Source organism: Manacus candei, unplaced genomic scaffold (assembly GCF_025592945.1).
Source record: "Manacus candei isolate 608988 ecotype Guabito, Panama unplaced genomic scaffold, ASM2559294v1 h1tg000076l, whole genome shotgun sequence".
In the NCBI taxonomy this organism is placed as follows: domain Eukaryota; kingdom Metazoa; phylum Chordata; class Aves; order Passeriformes; family Pipridae; genus Manacus; species Manacus candei.
Window position 1 is genome coordinate 10836713 of NW_026138124.1, and position 22115 is coordinate 10858827.

Below are 22115 nucleotides of genomic sequence, written 5' to 3' on the forward strand. Positions count from 1 at the left end.
CCACAAACACAGCAGTGCTGCTGGGCTTGTTTGAGCTGCTGGGAAAACCCCAGTGTGAAAGGAAAAGGAACTCCCTGTCCTGCGTGGTGTCAGTCCCACTGTGGATGTGCTGGAACGGACAAGGGGTTTTGGATGGGCTTTGCTGGACGCCCCATCCCTGGAAGCGTTCAAGGTCAAGGCTGGACACGACTCGGTACAACCTGATCTAGTGGAAGATGTCCCTGCTCATTGCGAGGGGGTTGGACTAGATGGCCTTTGAAGGTCCCTTCCAACCCAAACCACTCTATTCTGTGATTCTATGAATTATTTTCTCCTGATCCAGCCACCCCGGTCCTGGTCCACTGCGGCGGCAGCTATGCCAAGGAAAGGGGGAACCAACCAACGCCAAACTCCACCATCAACACATCAAAACTACTCCTGTGAAGGACCCCCGAGACCCCGACACAGAACACAGGAAGGTTGGACTTTTCACTCCAAAGCTGAATATTCACTTACCACAGGACAGCACGGGAAGGTGTGTGCGGGTCTCTGTGTGCGTGTGCGTGTCTGTGTGTAGCTCTATAATATATATGAAAGGAAAAACCCATCAAAGGGAGGGCAACAGCTCTTCAATGATCTCTCTTGCTTTATGTTTTAATTTAAGAAGTTTGTTTTCAAATAACCAGTACCAATTTACACGCTAGGAAAAATGTACTTAAAATATGTCTCTGTAAATATCTATTTTAAAATAGTACAAAAAAAAAAATTTGCTGTCGTGTGAGATGCTCCCTGCAGACTTGCCTGTCTCAGCTTGCAGCTACGGATTTAAATAAAAAGGAAAAAAAGAAAACAAACAAACAAACAAAAAAAAGAAGGAAAGAGGGGAAATAAAGCAAATTTGCAAATGAAATGTACATACCTGGGAACTGATAACTGTAACTTGGGGCAAATCCAGGATATCCTCGGCCATACGTTGCAACAAAATTCGGGTAACCTAGACCACAGAAATGTCAAAGAAAAGAGAAAGAGAGAGAGAGAGAGAGATTAAGGATTAATGAAGAGGGTTTTTTTTTTAAAATACAATACACAATGACAGGAAGGATGGGTGAGACTTGATTTTACAGAAGGTATTAAAAAATCAGATTTATTCTGCTCATGCCAAACTGCAGAGAGGTTTCATCATTACCCTGAATAGAAACATCTAGAGCTGGCCCAGCTCCGAGCAGGAGCCCTGTCACTCCGGTAATTAACATGCACTTTGGTGTCTGGAGCCCAAGGACTGTGCATACTTGTTAGCTGGAAGAGTAAATGCCAAATGCTAAGGCTAAACACATAACACGGGTTTGCTCTGACATTTGGAGAGCTTACAATGAATGTACTTTGCTTCAGAGCTATTGACAGTTGGAGATTAAGGTAGTAGTAATTCTTTATCCCGGGAGTGTGAAGGACAACAGTTAACACATCAAAGAGTTGGAGGCAGCAGCAGAAACGAGTCAGGGAGTCAAAGAGCTTTTAATTTTTCAGGAAAGTAAAAGGAAGCTGCGCGAGGCACTTCCGAAAGCCATTTCTGAGGTAGAGCAGCAGTGCAGCCAACCCCTGGCAGCTCTGGGAGGGTTATCAGGAGAAAAAGCCACCTGGGATCATTCTGTTCATAAAGACGCCTCAGTAAAGGCACGAAGTGGTAACTCTGCCCACTGGAATGAGCTGTCCTCTGTGGTCCCACCGTGGCTGTCTGCCGTGACCAGGATGGCCGATGCCCAAGGTGTCCTGTACACTCAGGAGGTTTCCTAGAATTCTAACCTCCTGTTGATTCTCAACCTTTCCTTGCTCAGTTTTCTTAAAAACAGGCACTGCTCTTTACAATTCCAGTGCACTTAATGCAACATCCCTGCTGATCCTCAGCGCCAGCCCAGACCTCTCCAGATCAAGAAAAGGAAAAGTTTGCTCCCACTATCTGAAGTCAGTGGGAATCTTGGCAGCAGCTGGGCTGGAGGCTGAGAACACGTTCAGCAGTCAAATGGCTCTTCTGGGGGGCTCCTACCTCTGCTTTTATTTATCCTTTAATACTCTCATCCATCACACGACTATTTTCCTGCTGCAGCAAGTCCCTCCATTTCCGACCAGATTTATACATACATATAATGTACTATTAATCATAATCTAAAACTGGAAGATAAAAATGCTTGGATGAATTCTGATTATGGGATTAAGCAGTGCCAAGCAAAGGCAGCCTTGCGATGCCTGGACAGCACATCGCGCTCTCAGCGATATGTACACACCGCTTAGCCCTTGACTATTTATTTCACAGCTCTACAGGCTGGATTCCCTTAGAAACTAATCACCTCTGTCATTAAATCAGATCTTTCAGAGTTAAGCTTTACAAACCTTTTTTCCTTTCTACTTTTTTTTTTAAACAACCCTATTGATAAATGGATTGTTTGCTAAGTAAGTAGCGCCATTAACACCACTGCTGAAAAATCGCCCCGCGGCGTCTGAGCGCAGCCCCTCTCCTTGCCAAGTGAAAAAATCAGGTTTTATTTGGATTCAGACAGTACTGAAGCAGATCTGTCAGCTTGTGACTGTCAGGGTGCAGGGGACTGATGTGCTGGGCAGCACCTGAGGTCTGCAGGTTGGTGCCTGTGGCTCTGGCTGGATTGGCATGGTGGTAGATGGCAACTGCCCATAGTGGTTTTGGATGCCACATCTTCTGCTGCCTGCCCTAGGATGGTCCTGCCTCCACCCCAGGGCAGTCCTGCTGCAGCCCCACTCTCCCTGGCCACACATGGTTGTGCCCGATGGTTGCGGCACCAGCCGAAGCTGCCCGGGGGCTCTGCCAGCACCACCAGAGCTCAATGCTCCCTAAGTCAGGCAGATGAAATCATAAATTTATAATACAACATTACTTCAATTTTCCTCTTCATTTACTGCTGCAGTGCCCAGCTCTGCTCTAACGACTCGGAGCCTGATCCACACGCAGAAATTGCCTGGCTGAATATCAATAGCGCGTTAACGCCGCGCCCATGTGGATCCTTCATTGAGCCAAATCATGGCCATGCTGACCTACCCAACATTCCCATTAGGTGCCATCCTCATCCTGCACTGGGCACCGAGCAGTTGATTTGCTTTGGTAGTCCTGAGGAATGACCAATCCCTCTAACTAGCCCTTGCTGGTAAATGGAAATTCCAAGTTTTGCCAGGATCACCTCCTCTGAAGCAAGACCCTCCTGCCCATGGGAGCAGAACTCAAACCAGCAACCAAACCACCTTCACACCACCACTTCCACTGGGCTCCTGCCCAGACTATGGAAATGTCTTTTCATTTTAAAATTTGGTGATCCAAGATGCACAAAGCTCATGCTCAATATGTGGGAACACTGAGCACATCAGGGACCTCTGAAAAATTAAGTGAAATGCTCTAGTAAATGCAAGAAAATTACTGTCTCCAAACGCTGCTCTGAGGAACCCCGGGTCATTCACAAAGGAAGACAGGGTCTTCCCACCAAAGCACAGTCCCACGCTGCAACAAAAATCCTGAGGGTCTTTCCCAAAAGAAACGTGCTGTGACCTTGATACAAGCACCTATAGCATGAAGGAATGAAAGCCAAAAATAATCCCCTATAGACACACAGGTGGTCACATCCTGGGGAGCAGCTACAGAGAGGAAACACATCTGCTGGAGAAGCTTCTCCCTTGGCCCTGGGTTGACCTGTCTCCTACTCCACAGGACTAAGGAGTGACATGACACTCATGGCAGCTGTGCCCATCGGCGGCGGGTGCCGGAGCACCGTGCCAGCCTCCGGGGCAGCCTGTGCTAACCAAGGGCTCCCCACTGGAATCCTGCCTCACAGGCAGCTGCTACTGCACTCAACAGTGTCTGATGGAAAAAGGAATGACTTTCTTTGAAGGGCACAAGCTTCTTTTATGCATGAGCTCAGCCTACCTAGACTGAGCGTGTGCAGGAACACACAGCCCTGCCAGAGACCTTCCGAAACCCGGTGATCCTACCGGACATCGCGCCGGCACTCCAGGAGTGTAAGCTTTGGGGGACGAGTGCTCCTGTCTCTGGAGGGATTTGCAAGTTAAAGGAGCCCAATTTTAACATTAAACACCAGAAAGATGCCCACTGCCAGGAGAAATGAGTGCTGTGGGGCCCGAGCTCAGGGTCACATCCAGATTGGGGTGTCACCACCGGGACCACTGCCATGGTGGCTGCACCGTCCCAGAGAGCAGCTTCAGATGGGAGGGCAGACAAAGACCATCTCCTCTTAATGTTGCTTTCTTCTTTTCTCTCTTCGAGTTTGCAGGTACAGACCTGAACAGAGGGCAAAAAGCTATGGGGTAAGATGTGACACCGTCAAGTCCTTGGGTGACAGGGCTCCTGCTCTGCACACCAGGACCAGGTGACAGCAGTCAGGCTCCAGGCACAGGGTGAACTTCCTGGTCACCAAACTGCTCCCACTGAGCCACAGATGTGCAGGGAGGGACACGGGACCTGTTCACAAGCATCCCCAGGGCTGGGGAGCAGCTCTTCCTGACAGGGAAGATGGGCTGACAGAGAGAGGGAGGTCAGTGGAACCGAAACTGTCCCGACCGCTCTTCATGCAGAGAGGCTCATTAATGCCCCTGCTCTCCTCAAGATCGTGTGTGTCCAACGAGCAGCCTGAGCCCCAGACAGCCCAGAAGCATTCCTGGCAGAAGGCTCAGCCTGCCCGCGCTCTCCGAGTCAAAAAATCCTTTCAGAAGAACACTTTAATTTTGCTCCAATCAACCAAATCATCACAGAAGCGGCTGCCTGCGCACCTTTAGACCCCGGCTGCTGTAGGCTCCTTGGGGAGGCTGTGATTAATGAAAAAGACCAACTTCCTTAATAGCTTTGGAGGGAGTCGCTCCCTGCTCCTTCCTTTGGGTTGTCTCGTGCATTCGTTCCTCTGATTCCTCCTCTGCCTGTGAACAGCAGCTGGAGAAGGTGACCTTGAACAAGGGCTTCTGGAAACAGGTATAAAAATCCTTCCAGAGCAGCCCCACTTGCCCTGGTTCAGGCCAGTTGGGCACAGAACAGGAGGAACGGGATAGGGCTGACCCGGCCTCCTGAGACCCCGCAGAACACTCGGCTGTGGCAGACGCTGCCTCCGGCACGACGGGATTCTGTGCCTTGTCGTTTGATGGGTTAATTACACCCCTCTTCCCACAGGGATGGGCCCTGCAGCCTTTGAAATGGGGGGTTCTGACGGCCATCCAGGCAGCTCTGCTCTCCTGTGCTGCAATCTCCTTGTTTAGCACTTAATTATTTAACACGGTGCCACTGTAGCAAGCAGGAACTGGGAAGATGAAACACCATCTAGAGTGGATAATGAAGCATCTGGTTTTCACCATGGATCAATCATGTGCTGAGCAAGTCACCCCAATTTGAAACGCAGGGACGGTGCGGTGTGAGACCCGCCGGAGCAGCACCGGTTGGGTTGGCCCAGACCAACCCCTGCAGCAGGACAGGGTCTGCCAACAGGTGCCCCATCTCTTCCTCTGTGCAGGTCCACTTACTGAGGGCTTCTTCCCTTACTTCCCACAGTTGGAAACAATCACTTCCCAGAGAGGTAGCTCCAGTGGGAATGACTCCCGCTGCACCCGAGGGCTCAGCTGATCCCTTCAGGACACTGAGGTGAACGTGGTTCCATTCACCCCCTGCCCGGCTGCAAGGAGAAGGGCTGAGGCCACGTGGTGGGCACAAGAGGGATGATGACACCATGGATCTTCTTAGCTTCCCAGGGTGGTATGGCCTCCCTCCTCCTGCAGCTGGGGGGACCGGCCAGCACGGTGGCACCCACCACCTCCTGCACCCCAACCCGGGGCACCACAGGTGGAAAAGGAAGAGGAACAGCAGAAATCAAGTACATTTGCTTGAGCACACTGCGAACACACAGGTAACGAAATCATGGACTGACTAGAGCAAGATAAATATTTTAAGCAGAAAATGTAATTTCCCAACACTGTGGGGCAGGGTGGCGGTGGAGCGTGGGGACAGCAAAACAGATGATCAGCTGAAATAACCCAATTACACGTCCCAGAAATGGATCGCTCCAGCCACACAAACAGAAGTACTATTAATTCAGAGATAAAGTAAACATGGCAGGGAGTTTTTCCTATCAAATCAAGCGGTGCCTGGAGTCAGACACCTCAGCACAACAGCCTGATCCTCACAGGAACCAAGTCCTCTGACCTGATGTCCACCTCAGGAGCTTTGGGGTCCTCCAGCATCTCAGGCAGCCCCCAGACCTGCCTGGCAGAGCTCAGGGCAACCCAGCTTCCAAGGCTGGGTTTTGTGCTCAGTTTGTGGGATCATCTAAACACAGGATAGAAAATTCAAAGCGTCCCAGAGAGGCTACACACCAGGGACGTGAGCCTGGGAAAGGCTCTCTGCTGCCAGGGGACACCCCCAGATGCCCCCTTATTCCCTCAAGTTTTATGGACACAGTACGTGACAACTGAGGGGAAGTCCAGGGACACAAAGCAGAAAGTTGAAAATACATGGGGTTTTACAAAAGAACATCAGCAATGGATTGGCAGCATTCTGGCTGAGGAGAGAGTATCCAGAGGTTGTCACATTATATAGAAAGAACAACTATCTAGGCAGAAACAAATGAGAACCAATTATAACTAAATAGACCTCGCACACAAATAGAATTTTGCCATTAAATATCATTTATCCCATTTAATTAGTATTTTCTGGACACAATACTCAGGACTAAAATACCATTCCATCTCCTTGAAACTTGTAATTATTGTTGCGACCTGTCCTGTTACGCATCTCCCCGCTTCCTCCATCCATGTCATTTAAGAACCAGCAAGATTTTCAATTATCTATGCTGAACTGTCAAAGCTACCTTTAAAAGAAGGGGAATAATGTGTGACTCAATTCCTCTAAAAAAGGGGAGAGATCATTTTTAGTCAGGATGAACACACTGCATCTTTCATCATTCTATTTTTGCGAGTAAGAGTAAAACAGGCTATTTAAAACATCCATTTAAATGCAAATTTTTTATATTCCAGGCGGGGGGGGGGGGGGGGGGGGAGTTAATCATTTACCACAGACAGGATTATTTTCTCCACTCCACCCCTGCTAAAAGTTTCAGCCTTGCACCCACGCAGGTGCAGGGGTTGGCTCACCCCTACGGTTTTAAGGGTTTGGGAATCAGGGAGACAACACGGGAGCCGCCGGCCCCGGGAGCTGCGCGGTGGCTCCGGCACTTACCCAACATTCCCATCCCCAGCATAAAAGCGTCCATGGTGTACGGCAATCCACGTGCCCTTCCTCTCGTCCCTGGTGGAAACATCACTTCTTTAGGTTGTGCTTTCTTACATTCTACCTATTGAGCAGAAACACGTACAAATGAGATGCAAATGAATTCCATGTAAATGTCAAACGCAGAACTGATCTACTTAAGGGGGGGAGGTTTATTTTTAGCGTTTGCCTTCCCCACATCTCCTCCCCCTCAAAGGTGAACTTTCAGAACGGCGTAACCAGATTTAAAAGAGCAAACGTGGATGTCTCTTTAACCACCAAGTGCAACCCCCCCAAAGATGACAGAAATGCTGATTTAAGAAGTTCCGCGTTCCTGAAAGGGAAACCGGCACTCGTGGGACGGGATGAATGGAGGGAGGGCTCCGGCACGGCTCCGCTGCAATCGATAACGGAAAACGACTCCCAGTGATCGTTACAAAAAGCTCCTTTTAAAATAGGAATAAAGAATCAATATTTCTACCCAGCAGAAAATTTCTGTAAACCCTATTAATAAAGGATCTGCATTCTTCCAGCTACTCCCGCTGCCTTCGGAAGTTGCTTAACGCCACTAGAACCGCACAGCGATCCCTGCGTGAGATGCTGATCCAGCTCCGCAGGCAGCGGGACGTGTAGGCCATCCAGCACCCTAAGCCACCCTCTTTCTGGCCAGGAAAAGGGAGAAATAAAGCAATTTTCCACAGTTTCTAGCAATGCCAACTCACCCCTCCAGCTGACTGCCCCCATGGTCCCCTTAGCACCGGTGCTACAGTCGCACCAGTCAGCTGGTTTGAAGCTAACTGGAGTTGGCTGAACCCATTCCTATGGCTCTACACCTCAGCCCACGCTCTGAGCAATAGGATGATGTGCAGCCACACAGCCCAGAGCTGCCTGGGGTGTGGGGACGCCCCATCTGCACAGTTTGCACGATGAGCATCACTTGTCTGAGGGCTGAATCCACAGGTCTGAGCTTTGTGCCTCTAACTTTGTTTTTCAACCAGTTCCTTGATCTTCTTTGCATGTTTACACTCCCTCCAGCCCTTGCCTGGCCATTCCAGAGTGGGAGCAGGGCTGCTGCAATCCAGGACCTCACTCCCAGCAGACATGGTGGTACAGCCACGTGCAGGGGCTTGGGAAGGGGCTATTTGTTGTGGAGGGTTGGTTCCAGGTCTCCCAATCCCTCCACCTCTGGCACAAGGTGTCCCACGTCAGCAGGAAGCTGCTCCAGGCACACCCAGGATGTGGGATAACATGGCTCACCATCCTGGTGCCCAACAGCCCGAGCAGGGACTGTGTGTCCATCGTCTTAGGAAAACTGCCCGCCTGTTCCTAGGCAACCCCACCAGAGACAATCCCAGGTTTATGCAATTTTCAGAAAGGTTACCTGGCTGGAACAGGAGGATTTTAAACAAACCCACCTACTCCTCTCCCCTTCCTGCTGCCAACCTCCACAGATCCCATTTGCTTTGCTTCCTTGTGACACTTCCCAAAGCTACAACGCTCACACTCTGCCTCCCCCACAGGAGGGATGACATGCAGGACACGGGACCGGGAGCCTGGCCCCGATCAGCTGTCCTGGGGGAAGAGACTGCCTGACTCCAGTCCTGGCAGCTCACCTTGGGGAGACTGTTACACTCCCCTGACAGCAGTGCCAGACCAGGAGGTGCTCTGGGAAGCTGCCCACACATCAGCCCAGCAAACTGGGACAATATAGGAAGAGGAGGTGAAGCACCACATGAGTGGTGGGGGGTTTGGATGGTGCCTTGTCACCAACAGCAAAAGCAGAAAAAAAAGGGGGTTTGCTGCTCTTCTGCCAGAATCCAGCCCTGTCCTTCATGGGGAAGGGGTGGAGGTGGCCACAACCACCCCATAGGCACAGTTACCGTGGGGGGAAACCCCGGAGGCAGCAGGGATGTCACATGTGCCAGGATGTGCAATGGGGCTTCTCCAAGAGGGAATGTATGTGGATTCATGAGTCAGGGCTCAGCTCCTTATCGAATCACCCCTGAGAGCTGCCCGATGAGGGTCTTTGTATATAAATCTGGACCTCACTCAAACTTTCAGTTCAGTGTTTCTGGGCATCTTAATAATTTCCAGATTTTTTCCACCTTCCTGTATGAGGATGTGCTGCACTTTCAGCAGCCCAACAAATAAAGGTTTAACTCTTAGGCTAAAAAAAAAAAGAAGAAAAAAAGGCAGGGAAACTAAAATTCACTATTTTTGTTTAGTCTAGTTTGGAGAATTAACCTTACACTGGGGTACTCCTGGGTCAAGCAGAGCAGTCGCAGCCACGGGAACCCAGGAGGGCTGAGCTGGGGAGTGAAAAGCCTCTTATACCCGGCCAACAAAACAGGCTGTCAGCTCTCAGCCCAGGATGTCTCACAAACCCTGGCTAACAGCTTTCCAGGGAAACCAGGGCTATTTTCAGGAAAGCAGAATGTGCAGTATCCACAATGCACAAACCCCCATTGAACCACCCAAAGACAAGGCGACTTTGTCGTGCCAGAAACGTGTGATTTGCAGCTTGCTGGGGTTTGCTCACCTTGGGGACACCATGTCACTCACACCATGGCAAGCTGCACCAGGCAGCAGCAGAGAGGTCATAAGCTTATTTTAGAAAATGCCTTAGACTGTGGGTCTGTTGATGTGTCAGATCATTGACCAATGGCTGGGGCTTGGAACCAGATGAACTGGAACAGGCCCTGGCACAGGTTGCCCAGAGGAACTGTGGCTGCCCCATCCCTGGAGGTGTCCAAGGCCAGGTTGGATGGGGCTCGGAGCAACCTGGGCTAGTGGGAGGTGTCCCTGCCCATGGCTGGGGGTGGAATGAGATGAGCTTTAAGGGCCCTTCCAGCCCAAACCAGTCTGTGACTGACAAAGGTGAGGTGGGGTCAATGGTCTGGCATCTCCTCAGACTGCAAGAGAAGTCACCAGCTGTGGGTGGGCAGACAAGTCTGTCCCTAAATACATCCAGAGTGGGGAAGCTCCCTCTTGTCCCATGCAGGATGGAGAACCCAGCCTTGGAGACCCCCACAAGGGAAGTCTTGTCATTTAAAGCCCACTGAAGACAACACTAAACCAATTTGCTCACAGGGATGGGGGTGAGTATTGGATGCAAACCCAAAGGCACGTGGCATGTGACAGACACACCTGACATGGCACCACACAGCTCGGGGAGAAGCCTGAGGAGCACCAATGCACTAAAAAAAACCCACAACAAAAGAAACACAAACCCCACAAAATCCCACCCTGAGAGAGAGGAAGAGCCTCAGGTGCTGGGCAGTGTCAGAGCCTGTTCTAGAACAGCCCAACATTTCTGTCAGCTGCTCCAGAGCCTGACATGAGACCCTGACTCCAGGCTTGGCTCATTGCCCCTCTCACCAGCGTGTGTCCCGCTGTACCCGTGAGGTGAACGACTCCAGCACAGCGGGATCTAGGGGAAAATAAATCACTCTCTCACATTTCTTTTCCAGCTACTTCTGCACCATGTTAGAAAACCAGGTGTCTTTGCAAAAGCTGCCTGCTCCTGTCAAAGGAGCAATAATCCAGGGACAGCTTGTTTGGGTTTATTGTCCCCCCCTTCCCCCGCAATGTTTGGAGCATCTTTGGCCTCCCACGTAAATTCCGAGTTTCAGTTATTAAATACCTCCCTGGTATTTTCTTTTCACTTCCCCACTGCTCGTTTAATATTACAGTTGACATTCTAAGCTTTACGGATGGCAACAGAAGTAGAATGGATGAGCTAAAAATAGCCTGCCAGGGAGACAGGAGCTGGAAATAGGCTGGGGAAGCAGCCACCCCCCTGCCCTTTGCTTGCCCCTGCATTTTGGGAAATGACAGAGGTCAGCAGACGAGGAAGAGCAAGCTCAGGGTGAGTTGGTGCCCACGGAGCCGTGGATGCCCCAGTTGAGCAGCCTGGGGATGGGGATGGGGATATGGATAGGGATGGGGATGGGGATATGGATAGGGATGGGGTGTCCCAGGCCCAGGTCACAGAATGGTGCAAACCCCACCACCTCGGGCTGGGGTTGAGAGAGCCCTCCACAGCTCAAGGCTAGAGGGGGACATGATCCAAGTACATCCGTGCCCAGTGCTGCCCCTGGCCAGCCGTGTGTCACCCCGGGCACCCGGGCCAGCCGCCCCAGCTCCTGTCACCCGCACACACACGAGCTCCCCTGCCCCTGCGTGGGTCTGGCAATTCATGTGCAGACACATCAGCAAGACGATGACTCAGTCCCAAAACAGGATCATGTCTCATCCCCTTGCTCGTGGGCTGCTTTCAAAATTAGTGCTGAAGGAGTGACAAGAAGAGAACACTCAGAGCATGGTGGCACCTGGAGCGTGCACCGAGCGAGCAGGAGGTATTTTAATTATCCAACAACAAATACCAACAGCCCACACTGCTTCTCTGGCTCTTTGTGATGCTCCTTGAGTGTTTTCACCCTGTCCCATCCTCCACACTCCCCGTGCTGCTGTCACGTTCCCATGCAGCCTTTTGCCTGGGAAGGGATCCTCCCAACAGCTCTCCCCCACCCCTCCTCCCAGGGGATGCCAAGAACCAGGTGAGGCTTTTCTAGTCCGTGGGTACAGACCCAGGGATGAAGCATCAAACATTGTGCCCTGCCCTGCTGCTGGCACCAGGACACACCAGCACCTGCTGCCCCATCCATCACCCCCCCAGCACCCCAGAGAGGCAATCCTGAGCCAGGCAAAGGCTGAGCCCTACTCCAGAGAAAAGTATTGTGGGAATAACTAAATCTATGGAGCATGATACGACGTGCCCACCTGCTGTGGGTAGGAAAACCCTGGAGCGTGGTGCTGGAGCTCTTCCCTCCCACCTGCCAATCCCTAAATTTACATCCCAAGTACTTCCTAATTTGTTGCTGGGTCTGTCGTCTGCGGGTGGTTGAGGTTTGCTCTTTTTTTAAACTTTAAGGCAGATTAATCAGCATTTAGTAACTATATAAAGAGGAATGAGCCTTCCCTCACCCCACAGGTAGCTCAGGTGAGGTATAGCTGGGGCAGGCAGGAGACCCCAGTGCAGGAGGGGGCTCATGGGCAGCAAGATGCTCGAACAGGGCAGAGACAAAGCCCACAGCATCCACCTGAAGATGAGGCATCCACCTGAAGTGGAGCAAGAGGCTTCCCATAGGACCAGGAGCACTGCCCCAGACCTGCCCCACCACCCCACCCCACAGCTGGCCGAGGGGACCCTCACTTTTATTTCAGATGCATATTGAACTGAGGAACAATATGAGGAATATTATTTCAGTGCCCTGGGAAAAATTAGCAAGTCAAATATTGAATCAGGCCTCCAGCATATGCCAAGGAGATTGCTTTGATCTTATCCACACTAAAAGCTCTATTATTGAATTTAAAGTCTGTGAACACATATCAGACCAATATACAATGCATATCTGAATACACATTTGAGAAGCAAAGGATGTTTTGACAAAGGGAAAAAGAATATTTTAGCTGAAAATATCAAAGTTACTGCAGCAATTGAAATACAAATGCCCCTTTTCATCTGGCTCAGTGGTTTTACTGACAGGGCAACCCACAACCTGGGACCTGTCTGTCACTGAGGAGGAACTTCAGACCCAGGTCTGGCTCCTGGGTCAGAAGGGTTTGCGGCTCCATGGCAGAGAGCCACGACTTCCCGGGACACGGGCCAGAGGCAGCAGCCACGTCAGAGCAGGATCAGACCCGGGAGCTCAGCCAGAACAGCACTTCTGGGAGCACATGGGCTGGAACAGCCACCCCAGGGCACTTCCCTCCCAAACCCCCCTGATGCCATCGCTCGGCAGCTGCCTCGGCTCCAACCATGGGCAGGAGGAGGAGGAGGAGGAGAAAGGCTGCTCCAGGGCTGCTCGAGAATCTGAGCAGCTCAACCCCCACCACACTCAGCCCTTTGCCTTCCCACACCAAAAGGTGCTCTGGGGCGGCTGCCTGAGCCTGTGCCATGGGGACAGACACCCGTCCTGCTGCGGGGGGACAGGAGCAGGGGCTGGGCCAGCCGTGGGCCAGGTTCAGCACCACCCTCTTCTCACCACCCCAGCACCCCACTAACCTCCCAGAGGGGTGTCCCAGAGGGCCACAATCCCCCCCAGACATAGCTCATGTCTGTGACCCGAGGTGAGAACTCACTGTCACCAACACACCATCAACTTACCATTTTATTATTGATTTCGTGGAAATGAATCTCACAGACTTTTTCCACCACGTCTTCATTTTCAAAAGTTACGAAGCCAAATCCTATTTAATAAAGATACAAAAAGGGGAAGAGGGAAGGAAAAACATTAGTTAAGCTTAACAATTTCATTTTAATAAAGCTTTATTTAGCCATTGGGACTTTGGAAAACTTCCATAACAACACGCACGTGTGACTACACCTGCTGCCTATGGAGCTGTTCCTGAGCTGATTGCAGACTAATGGAGGGAAGAAGCATTGTCTCAGGGAAAATTAATATGGTTCTGTTCCAGCTCTTCCATAGGATTTAATGGAGAATTAAAACCTCCTTATGGATTTTTTGATCCATCCTGCAGAATTTAATGGATAGTTACACCCCAGTTACATGATGGCTCAGAAACTACAATAAGGCTGTATTTTCTTTTACACCTTATAGGGTTTTAAGAGCAATCTCCACAAAACCCAATTATATTTCTATGGAACCATATTGATTTCATCTCTTGTTTAATTCCACGGGACTTCTCCATTAGAGCTGACTCATTACACGACCCAAAAAACCATAAAAATCCGGGAAGACAGAAGATGATTCCTCATTTACCCCTGGCAAGGAGAAAAAACCCCAGTGCTTCCCAAACACACAGCAGCACTTTGTTTCCACGTGCTCCGACACACCCCACCCGGCCCCGCCGGTCAGCCCAGCTCCGGAGGTGGTTATTTGTCCCTTTCTTCCTGAATTACTTCCTCTAATACCTCATCAGGACATCCTGAGGCCTCCAGGAACCCATTACATTTAAGGCCTCTGATCTAATCGTTCCTCTCTTCTCTGCTGGTGCTTCAAAGAGCCACGGATCGGGGCTGGTTTAGGCTGTTTGATGCCTGCTGCCTGCCTGTAGCTGTTCACTGTCTGCTCTGCTGGGGCTGCACTGAAGGGATCTGGCAGCCCACCACAGCTACACACTGTCCTGTTCCCTGCTCCTTCCTTAAGGAAAAAAAAATCAAGCTAATGAACAAACCCCAGTCTCATGTGCTGCATTTCTCTGGCGAAGGCTTGATGAGTCAACACCGACACAAATTAAGCTAATGAAATCTCAAAAATGTAATAACAGGATGAACTCCATTTCCCCAAACTGCACTAAAAACTGCATCCTGCTGAACACACGCTGAATTTGCTTCGGTGGGGCACAGTAGAAAGTGTTAAAAATATAAAGAGGCTTCTTGCAACCTCCAGGTACAGGAGACACTTTGCAGGCTACAGTACTCAATGCTGGGAAGCATTTCAGAGTGAGGTCTGAGCAGCTCCTGGATGGGTCCTTCAGGAATACACAGAATGTGTAGCAATGGGGAATGCTCCCATCCCTCTTCAGACCCTCTCACCAGGGGAAAACCCACCAGGAATGGTTTCTAGCTCTTCTCCAAGGCATAACACATCATCTGACAGCACACCAGGCTCAGAACACTGCTTTGCTTTGCACTTAGAGCAGGCAGCAGTCTGAATTTTTTTACATAAGTCTTTCATTTGCCTTCTAAATTACTCCATTTAAATCCACCTTAAACAGACCCGTAGTTAAAACTAAAATTTTTGTGGTTAACTGGCTGAATTCGGCATCCCAGGAATCCTGGTGCACGCTGCACTGGGCAATTCCTGGAGCAATTCCCGGAGCAATTCCTGGAGCTGGGAGCTGTGTGTGGCTGGGGACTGACTGCCTGGTGCCATGAGATGGTCAGGCCAGGGCTACAAGTCATTAATTGTTTGAGCACCAGCAGCATCTTCATCATTAGTAAGTCATTAGCGAGGGCTGCAGTTGAGGATTTCTCCTGCAACTTGTGTCAGGTCTCGGTGCCAGGATGGAGGGCAGAGGGAATTTAGGAGATTAGCCCTAATATGCCAAACACTGCAAGGAAATCCACTGCAGTCATTACACGTCTGGACTCAGAAACGAGTTTCCCATTCTCCTCCCACTCCATATGCCTTAAACACAGGTTTGTCAAAAAATCATTTGTCTCATTAAACCACAGAGCCAGCCAGCTCCCTGCATTTCCAGATTTTGTAACAATAAAAAAACAATCTGTAGGTGTCAGCAGGCACTTGCAGGTTTCTAAAAAGATCTGTGGCACTTGGTTAGACTGGAAATGTGAAATAACCTACTACCACCTCCCATTCCATCCTCTCTGGAAGGGAAGGGGTTTGCAGGGTCAGGTGCCCATACAGGGCTCTGCATCCAGAGCTGAAGGCTCACAACATCTTATGTCTGATTCCCAACTCCTCTAACTTACAGGGGACAACCAGAGGATTTCCATCTGCAGGTAAACAGGCACTTAAATCCCACAGGATGCTATTCCAGAGATGCCATTGCTCCCCAAATGAACAACCCCCAAGAGATCGTACAACCCAGAATTAAAAAGTTCATAAAAGTGATGGGTAAAAGGTCCCTAAAAGGCCCATGGCAGGGAGTGGAACTGGATGGGCTTTAAGGTCCCTTCCAACCCAACCCATTCCATGATTCTTTTCTTGTTTCACTTCATGGATATCAGATTCCAACTTTTAATAACTGCACCCACACAAAGATCCCCCTGCACACATGACTTATTAGTTCCCATAATGAATACACGCTCATTTTTAAATTACCAAAACTCTCAGAACCCTTCCTGGACTAAATAGACAATTATTTCTTCTGAGAGGGACTAAGAGTCAACAAAAAAATCGTTCTCAGAAAGTGTATGAAAAAGATTAACCCAAAACAAAGGCGGCTGTTGAAAACGGTGACAGAAATAGGATTCCGGTTGTCAAGGAGCACACGTTTTAAAATGAAATTATACTGCATCCTTCTGAATGAAGCTATTATTGGAAGCTAACAAGCTCTATTTAAGAGATAAGCATTTAACAGAGTCAAACGGTTGGGTTTTTTATTCAAATGAATAAAACTGAATATTCATTTGAATAATCTTTTCTGTAAAAGAAAAGACAAAGAAGAGGGAAAAAAATAAAGTAAGAGGCAAACAGATGCCCCCAAACAAGAGGCTCCAAGACAAGTGCCAGCATAAAAGGAAGCTGAGACCTTCAGGTGAAAAATCCTCCTTTGGCATCGATTGGGAAAAAGGAGTCATCCCACTCCATTCATCTGCTGGAAAAAAGGAGTCATCCCACTCCATTCATCTGCTGGTTAATGTGCACCAACAGGCACCAAAATGATGCCAGCCCAGACACCTGACACCCCATGGCACAGGACACATCCTCCAACACACCTTGGTGACACCAAAAAGAAGAATTCAGGAAGAATTCCTTCATGGAAAGGGCACTGGAAGGGGCTGCCCGGGGAGGTGGTGGAGTCACCATCCTGGAGGTGTCCAAGGAACAACTGGAGGTGGCACCCAGTGCTCTGGGCTGGGTGACAAGGCGAGGATCGGTCAAAGGTTGGACTTGATGATCTGGGAGGTCTTTTCCAACCTAAATTATTCTGTGATTCTACAAAAAACCTCCTTTGACCCCAAGTCTTGTTCAGCTGCAGAAGCTGCCCAGGCCTGTGGGCAGGCGGCTCCACAGAGCTCAGCCCAGCACATTCTGCCACAGTACTCCAGCAATGAGAGCAACTCTGTCCAGAGAAAGTGACTGAAAGCATAAAAAGATTAAAATACTGTAGAAGAATAGGCAGAAGGCATAAATACTACTAAAAAGCCAGACTGCAGACATCAAATGTCAGTGCTCCCGTGTTCTGTATTTTGGTTTTTTTTACCCACTCAAACAACTATATTTCATGCTTTTGCCATCACTTGAGTGGTTTTACGTCAGCCTCAGTAAAATATAGCTGAGATGACGCCACCATTGCCACGAGATCCACCTCCCTCCCCTGGCTGGCAGGGCCGTCCCCACAGCCCCGGCTCTGTGTGCACAGGGATCGGTGTCGCAGCCGCGGCTGCACACGCCGGGGACGTCACTCGGCAGCAGAATTACACGAAAGCAGCTTACCCGGGCAAAGGGCTCGCTCCCTGAGCCCTGCACGCACTGAAACAAGGAAAACAAGGGGATTGTGTCCCACGCCACAGAGGTTAAACCCAGGCTAATGCTGGGGTTGGACCAGCAGGGCTCTGATGGGCAGACCAGGACCCTGCCACAGTGGGGTGCCCACTCCCACACAGCCAGGGCAGTGCCACAGGTGCCACCACTCCCATCACCACCTCACAGATGGTTCCTGAGTCAAAACCACCTTCACCAGCAGCAGGCACAGCACTGCCCATGGCACAGGCACCGTGGCACTGTGAGGGGCTCTTCAGCCACCAGAAGGATGCTCTGGTGTGTAGAGATACTGCAAGTAGAGTTCGAGGGGCCTGTTTTGACTGCCAGGCTGTCTGGGGGTCCCCTGGTGATGTAGAGCAAGTCACTTCATCTCATCAGCCACGCTCCCTCTGCCCGAGCTGTGCCCACACTGCCAGAGGGGTTGCAGGGGCTCTGCAGCCGGGACAGCCTTGTCTTGCACTCAGAGCAGCCAGAGCACCAGAGAGTTCACCAACAGCTTCTGGGAAGCTGGGGATCACCAGGGCTCTTTTGTCCTGCACAGCAATGCCTAAGAACAGGAGACAAGCATGGAGAGGAGAAAGGAGGAGATTTACATGGCTCACATCACATCAATAAAGCTCTGCTTAAACCTCATTCCTGCTGCTCAGCAGGAATAACCCCAAGCTACAAGTTTCTTGTTAGTGCAGGATCAGTCCCCTTACAAGGCTAGGGCTCTTGTTAGTGCAGGATCAGTCCCCCTACACACACGAAGTGCTCCCAGCCCCGTCCTGCTCCCGACTCCCGCACAGCCGGTGCAGTGGGAGCGTGGCTGGGGCTCCACGGGCTCTGCGATCCCACCGGCCCTGGCGCTGGAGCTGCCTGAGCCCCGGCTGTGCTGGCAGAGGGGAACATCCAGCCTGACACCCTCTGCAGCATCGGCATTGTAATGAGGAAATACCAGTTCAGGCTGCACTCCCCCTTTGTGTCGGGGCTCGTACCCAACCCGCGTCTGCCCCGCGCCTCTGCCCCGCTCCCCAGACTTAAGTTACTTAAGCCCTGAAACAGAGAAAGGTCCAGTCCTGCTGAGGTATTATTTATGCACCTGCTTTCTTGTTTATACCCATAGTTTTGGCAGCTGGTCCTGTGAACGGTAATAAAATGCCTTTCAAAAAGTAAAAAAAAAAAAAAAAAAAAAAAAATAAAAATGAAGAAATGTGACCAGACAAGCCAGGCATAATAACATTAAAGCCCATGTCAATTAATTTTTCCTCTTCTTGATAAACGAGCCCCATTCCATCCATTAATAATGAGGGAAGAAACAAGAAAAGTTGACACTAGTTTAATTTATTTTCTCAACTTGCCTGGTCATATTTCTCCCTGTTGCAAAGCTTTCCAGTGCTGCTGGGAATTGCAAGTGGCTCCCACACAGTCGATGCATAGATTGGTGTGAATCAATACCATTCTACTTTATTCACACATCCCTTGTAATCAGAAGGGAAAAAGTTCCTTAGTAAGCTCCCAGCCTGCCAAGCTGCCTTATAAAAATAATAATAGTAATGATAAACCTGCAGGGGGGGCAGAGAGGGGGGACGTGAAACCAAGTCCTGCAATCACTGTCAACGAATCTTTATAGACAAACAGAGCAAACCGAGCAGAAGGGACAGGACATTTTAATTACCCAGACACTGAACCATGGATGTTTCTAACTTCTCGCTGTCTGCAAAGGTAACACAAGACATTGCCCCCAGAGCCTGGGAATGAGGACGTGGGTGTTTAATCCTGCCTCAGGGAAAAGCCATTTGTTCATCAGTGCCAGACCCCAACAGCCAGCACTTGAAACCTCAGCCCTGACTTTGTCACCTTCTTAGGTTGTGTCTTTGGAAAAGTCGCTTAAATATTCCCTGTGGCCCACGTCTCATGTTTCTATCCCCTCACTTCCCAGTCCTTTCCTCCGAGTTTTCATCTGAAGTACTGCAACTCAGCTTGTTAGAGCCAAAAACTGTCTAGGACAAAAGCTGTGAGTTCTAACCTGTTATTTCCTGTTATTCCAATTTCCTGTGCTGCAAACACAGGGAGAGGTTTCAGTTTCCAAAGAAGTAACTCTCTCCATACTCACCACAGCCTTAGTCTGAGACACACGTCTCAGATTTTACCTCCTAACCTCCAAACAGGGAAGAACAATGACCACACCTGAAAGAACCACCTGCTCCAAGGAGAACAAGATCTCACCTCATCCTTGTGATAACCAGACCAGGAGAGGGATGCACCAAGGGATGGAAAGGGAAGGAAAAGGTTAAAACCTATGGTCTAGGATGGAAAATATCATCCTCATTTAACTGTGGTGTGCGCTCTCCAGCCGTGCTGCTCTGACTGACACTCACCGAGACACGACCTGCCTGCACAGCCATCGGGTGCTCATGTGCACCTTGGCTGGGCACAGAACACAGGCAGGTTCTCCTGGCAGACACAGGCAGCTGCTTAAAGTGTCAGTATATTCTCCACGACGTGAGAGTAAATTCTCAAAATTAAATCAGCAGACAAGTGCCTCAGAGCAGCCCCCTCTGAGGTGCAGGCGTTTCCATACCAGCGCGGCGGGAGCACCGAGGTCAGTGCGCAGCTGGATAAAGGGCACCAGCAAGATACTCCTTTGCTTTTGTTCGGGAAAGCTGCAAGGCTCAGGCTCCTCGCTCCGTCCTCCCATGGCTCTGTGGCATTTGCAAAGAGAGAATGGCTCAGGAACAGAAAAAGGCACCACGTGGCAGCCTGTCCCTGCAAATGGGCCAAAATCCACCCAAACTGGATTTTCCCCAGTGGGAGGATGAAGGGCACAGGGACTTGTCCCCCTCTCAAAAGAGCCATTCTGACCAAAGTTTTCCAGGTTCAGGGGCCACCAACCGGGACCAGGACGTGGGTCCCAGGCAAAGCCCCCTCAGTGTCAGGGAGCACCCGGGGACCCCTGGGGAACCCGCCGCGCGTCACGGACCGTGCTCACGGCAGCAGCACCTGAACTGCTGCTAATAAATTTTTCATAACAACAAATCTTCATTAAAATTTTATTCTATTAACGTTCTGAAATCAAACCAAAGCATTGAGTACATAATGACTGAGACGCACACTACGCAGAGCTTACTAAATGCCAGTTTTATCATATTGTTAATTAACAGAAACCATTAATGCGTTCACAGATCATTTAGAAGCATTAGCGGTGACCTAAGAAAAATTGCAGGTACGTGTGATACTCTTACATCTGCACTTTTCCATTGGAATTTTCTACACAGGAGGCCCCTAAGTTTGTTCCCCACTCAGCTTTTCTCTGTTGGAGACATCGTGTCTCAACGGGTGCAGATTTGTCAGCAGCTCGGGAATTAAAGCATCAGGCTGAAATGTGAGAGACTGCAGGAGAAAGTTATCTCAGGCAGTGTTTGCTTTTTTCCTTGGTATTTGGGAGCAGGCCCACCCTGCTCCTCACAGCCTTTCACTGCTCACTGTAGTTCAGATGCACTTCCCAGCTCCGTAAGTGGGTTGGGGGTACAGAAATGCTGGGAGCTCTGCTGGGTGAGAGAAGCGTGGCACAATCCAACAGGTTTCTTTTTGCTATCAAAGCAGAAAACCCCAAATGCTTGTGTAATCCAATTAATCAATCCACCAGAATGGGAGCCTCGTGCTTCTGTCTATTCATTAGTGAGACCTGCAGCAAATGGAACTGGTGCCAAACCCGAACACTGATTCCCACCCTAAAATGTGCCCTGCTGGCCCTCATCCTGCCACAAGCCAAGGGAACTGCCACCACTGCCCCAACACCCCTCACCACCTCTCCTGCTCCCAAAAGGGGCAGAACTGCACATGAAGAGCCAGTGGGGGACCCCAGTCCCCTACCCTGGCTGATGTCACACGGCAAAGGACAAGGACAAGTGGAGCACTGGTGAGTGGCCAGGAGCAGGCACATTTTGGCAGCCCTGCAGGGACAAAGGCCCCCACCCCATGTGCCAGCCAGCTGGGTCAGGCTCTCCTCAGAAAAGCAAGCTCCTAATGATGCAGGGCAGCAGCCGCTGCCCGCCGAGCACCACGGCCTGCCATCTTTATCTCTTTGCCTACAGGCGTCAAATACTCTCTGCCTGTCAATTCTTCCACAGTTTATTACCAAATTTCTAAAATATTACATTTTTTATTATATCCAAATTCACTTTATTGCATTTGACAATACAGATAATCACATACCATATGCTCTAATGTTTCGAACCCAATGCATGTTGACAGCAGTTTTTATTCATGATGCATAATTCCATCCAGGGCTGACAAAGGCAGCACAGAACCCAGCCTAGTGTCAGGGTTTGGGGGGGGGAATCCTTTTTTCCATTTCCTCTTCTCCCTTTTAACAACAGATTTACAAAACTGGGAGGAAAGATGCTCTGCTTCCAGGAGAAATAGGAAATTGGCTGAAAAGATGGGCTTATCAAAGAGACGTCTTCAAAATATTAATAATGGTTTGGTTATTGTAATTATGTGCATTTGAAACTTGCTGCTAATGGGGTGAGGGAAGCAGGACTGCTCCTCGGGAGTAAGCAGAGGCTGGGGTGGTGTGGGGGGGCATGAGGCTGGACCCCTCTCCTGCACATCTTCCTGCCTGCCTCTGGTCACTCACTGCTGAGACCAGCCCCGCTCCCCAGGGGTGACAGTGGGAT

The 22115-nt window shown here is 50.1% G+C and overlaps 1 protein-coding gene across 16 annotated transcripts in view; it reads right to left on the reverse strand.

Moving 5' to 3' along the window:
• MSI2 (musashi RNA binding protein 2) overlaps positions 1-22115 on the reverse strand; it is a 222373-nt gene that overhangs the window by 40393 nt on the left and 159865 nt on the right. For all 16 annotated transcript variants that reach the window (XM_051809443.1, XM_051809441.1, XM_051809433.1 and 13 more), the window contains exons 8-10: positions 13425-13507; positions 7226-7340; positions 899-973 (exon numbers count right to left, since the gene is read on the reverse strand). In XM_051809443.1, coding sequence (XP_051665403.1) covers positions 899-973; positions 7226-7340; positions 13425-13507 — 273 coding nt within the window. The remainder of the gene's footprint in view (positions 1-898; positions 974-7225; positions 7341-13424; positions 13508-22115) is intronic.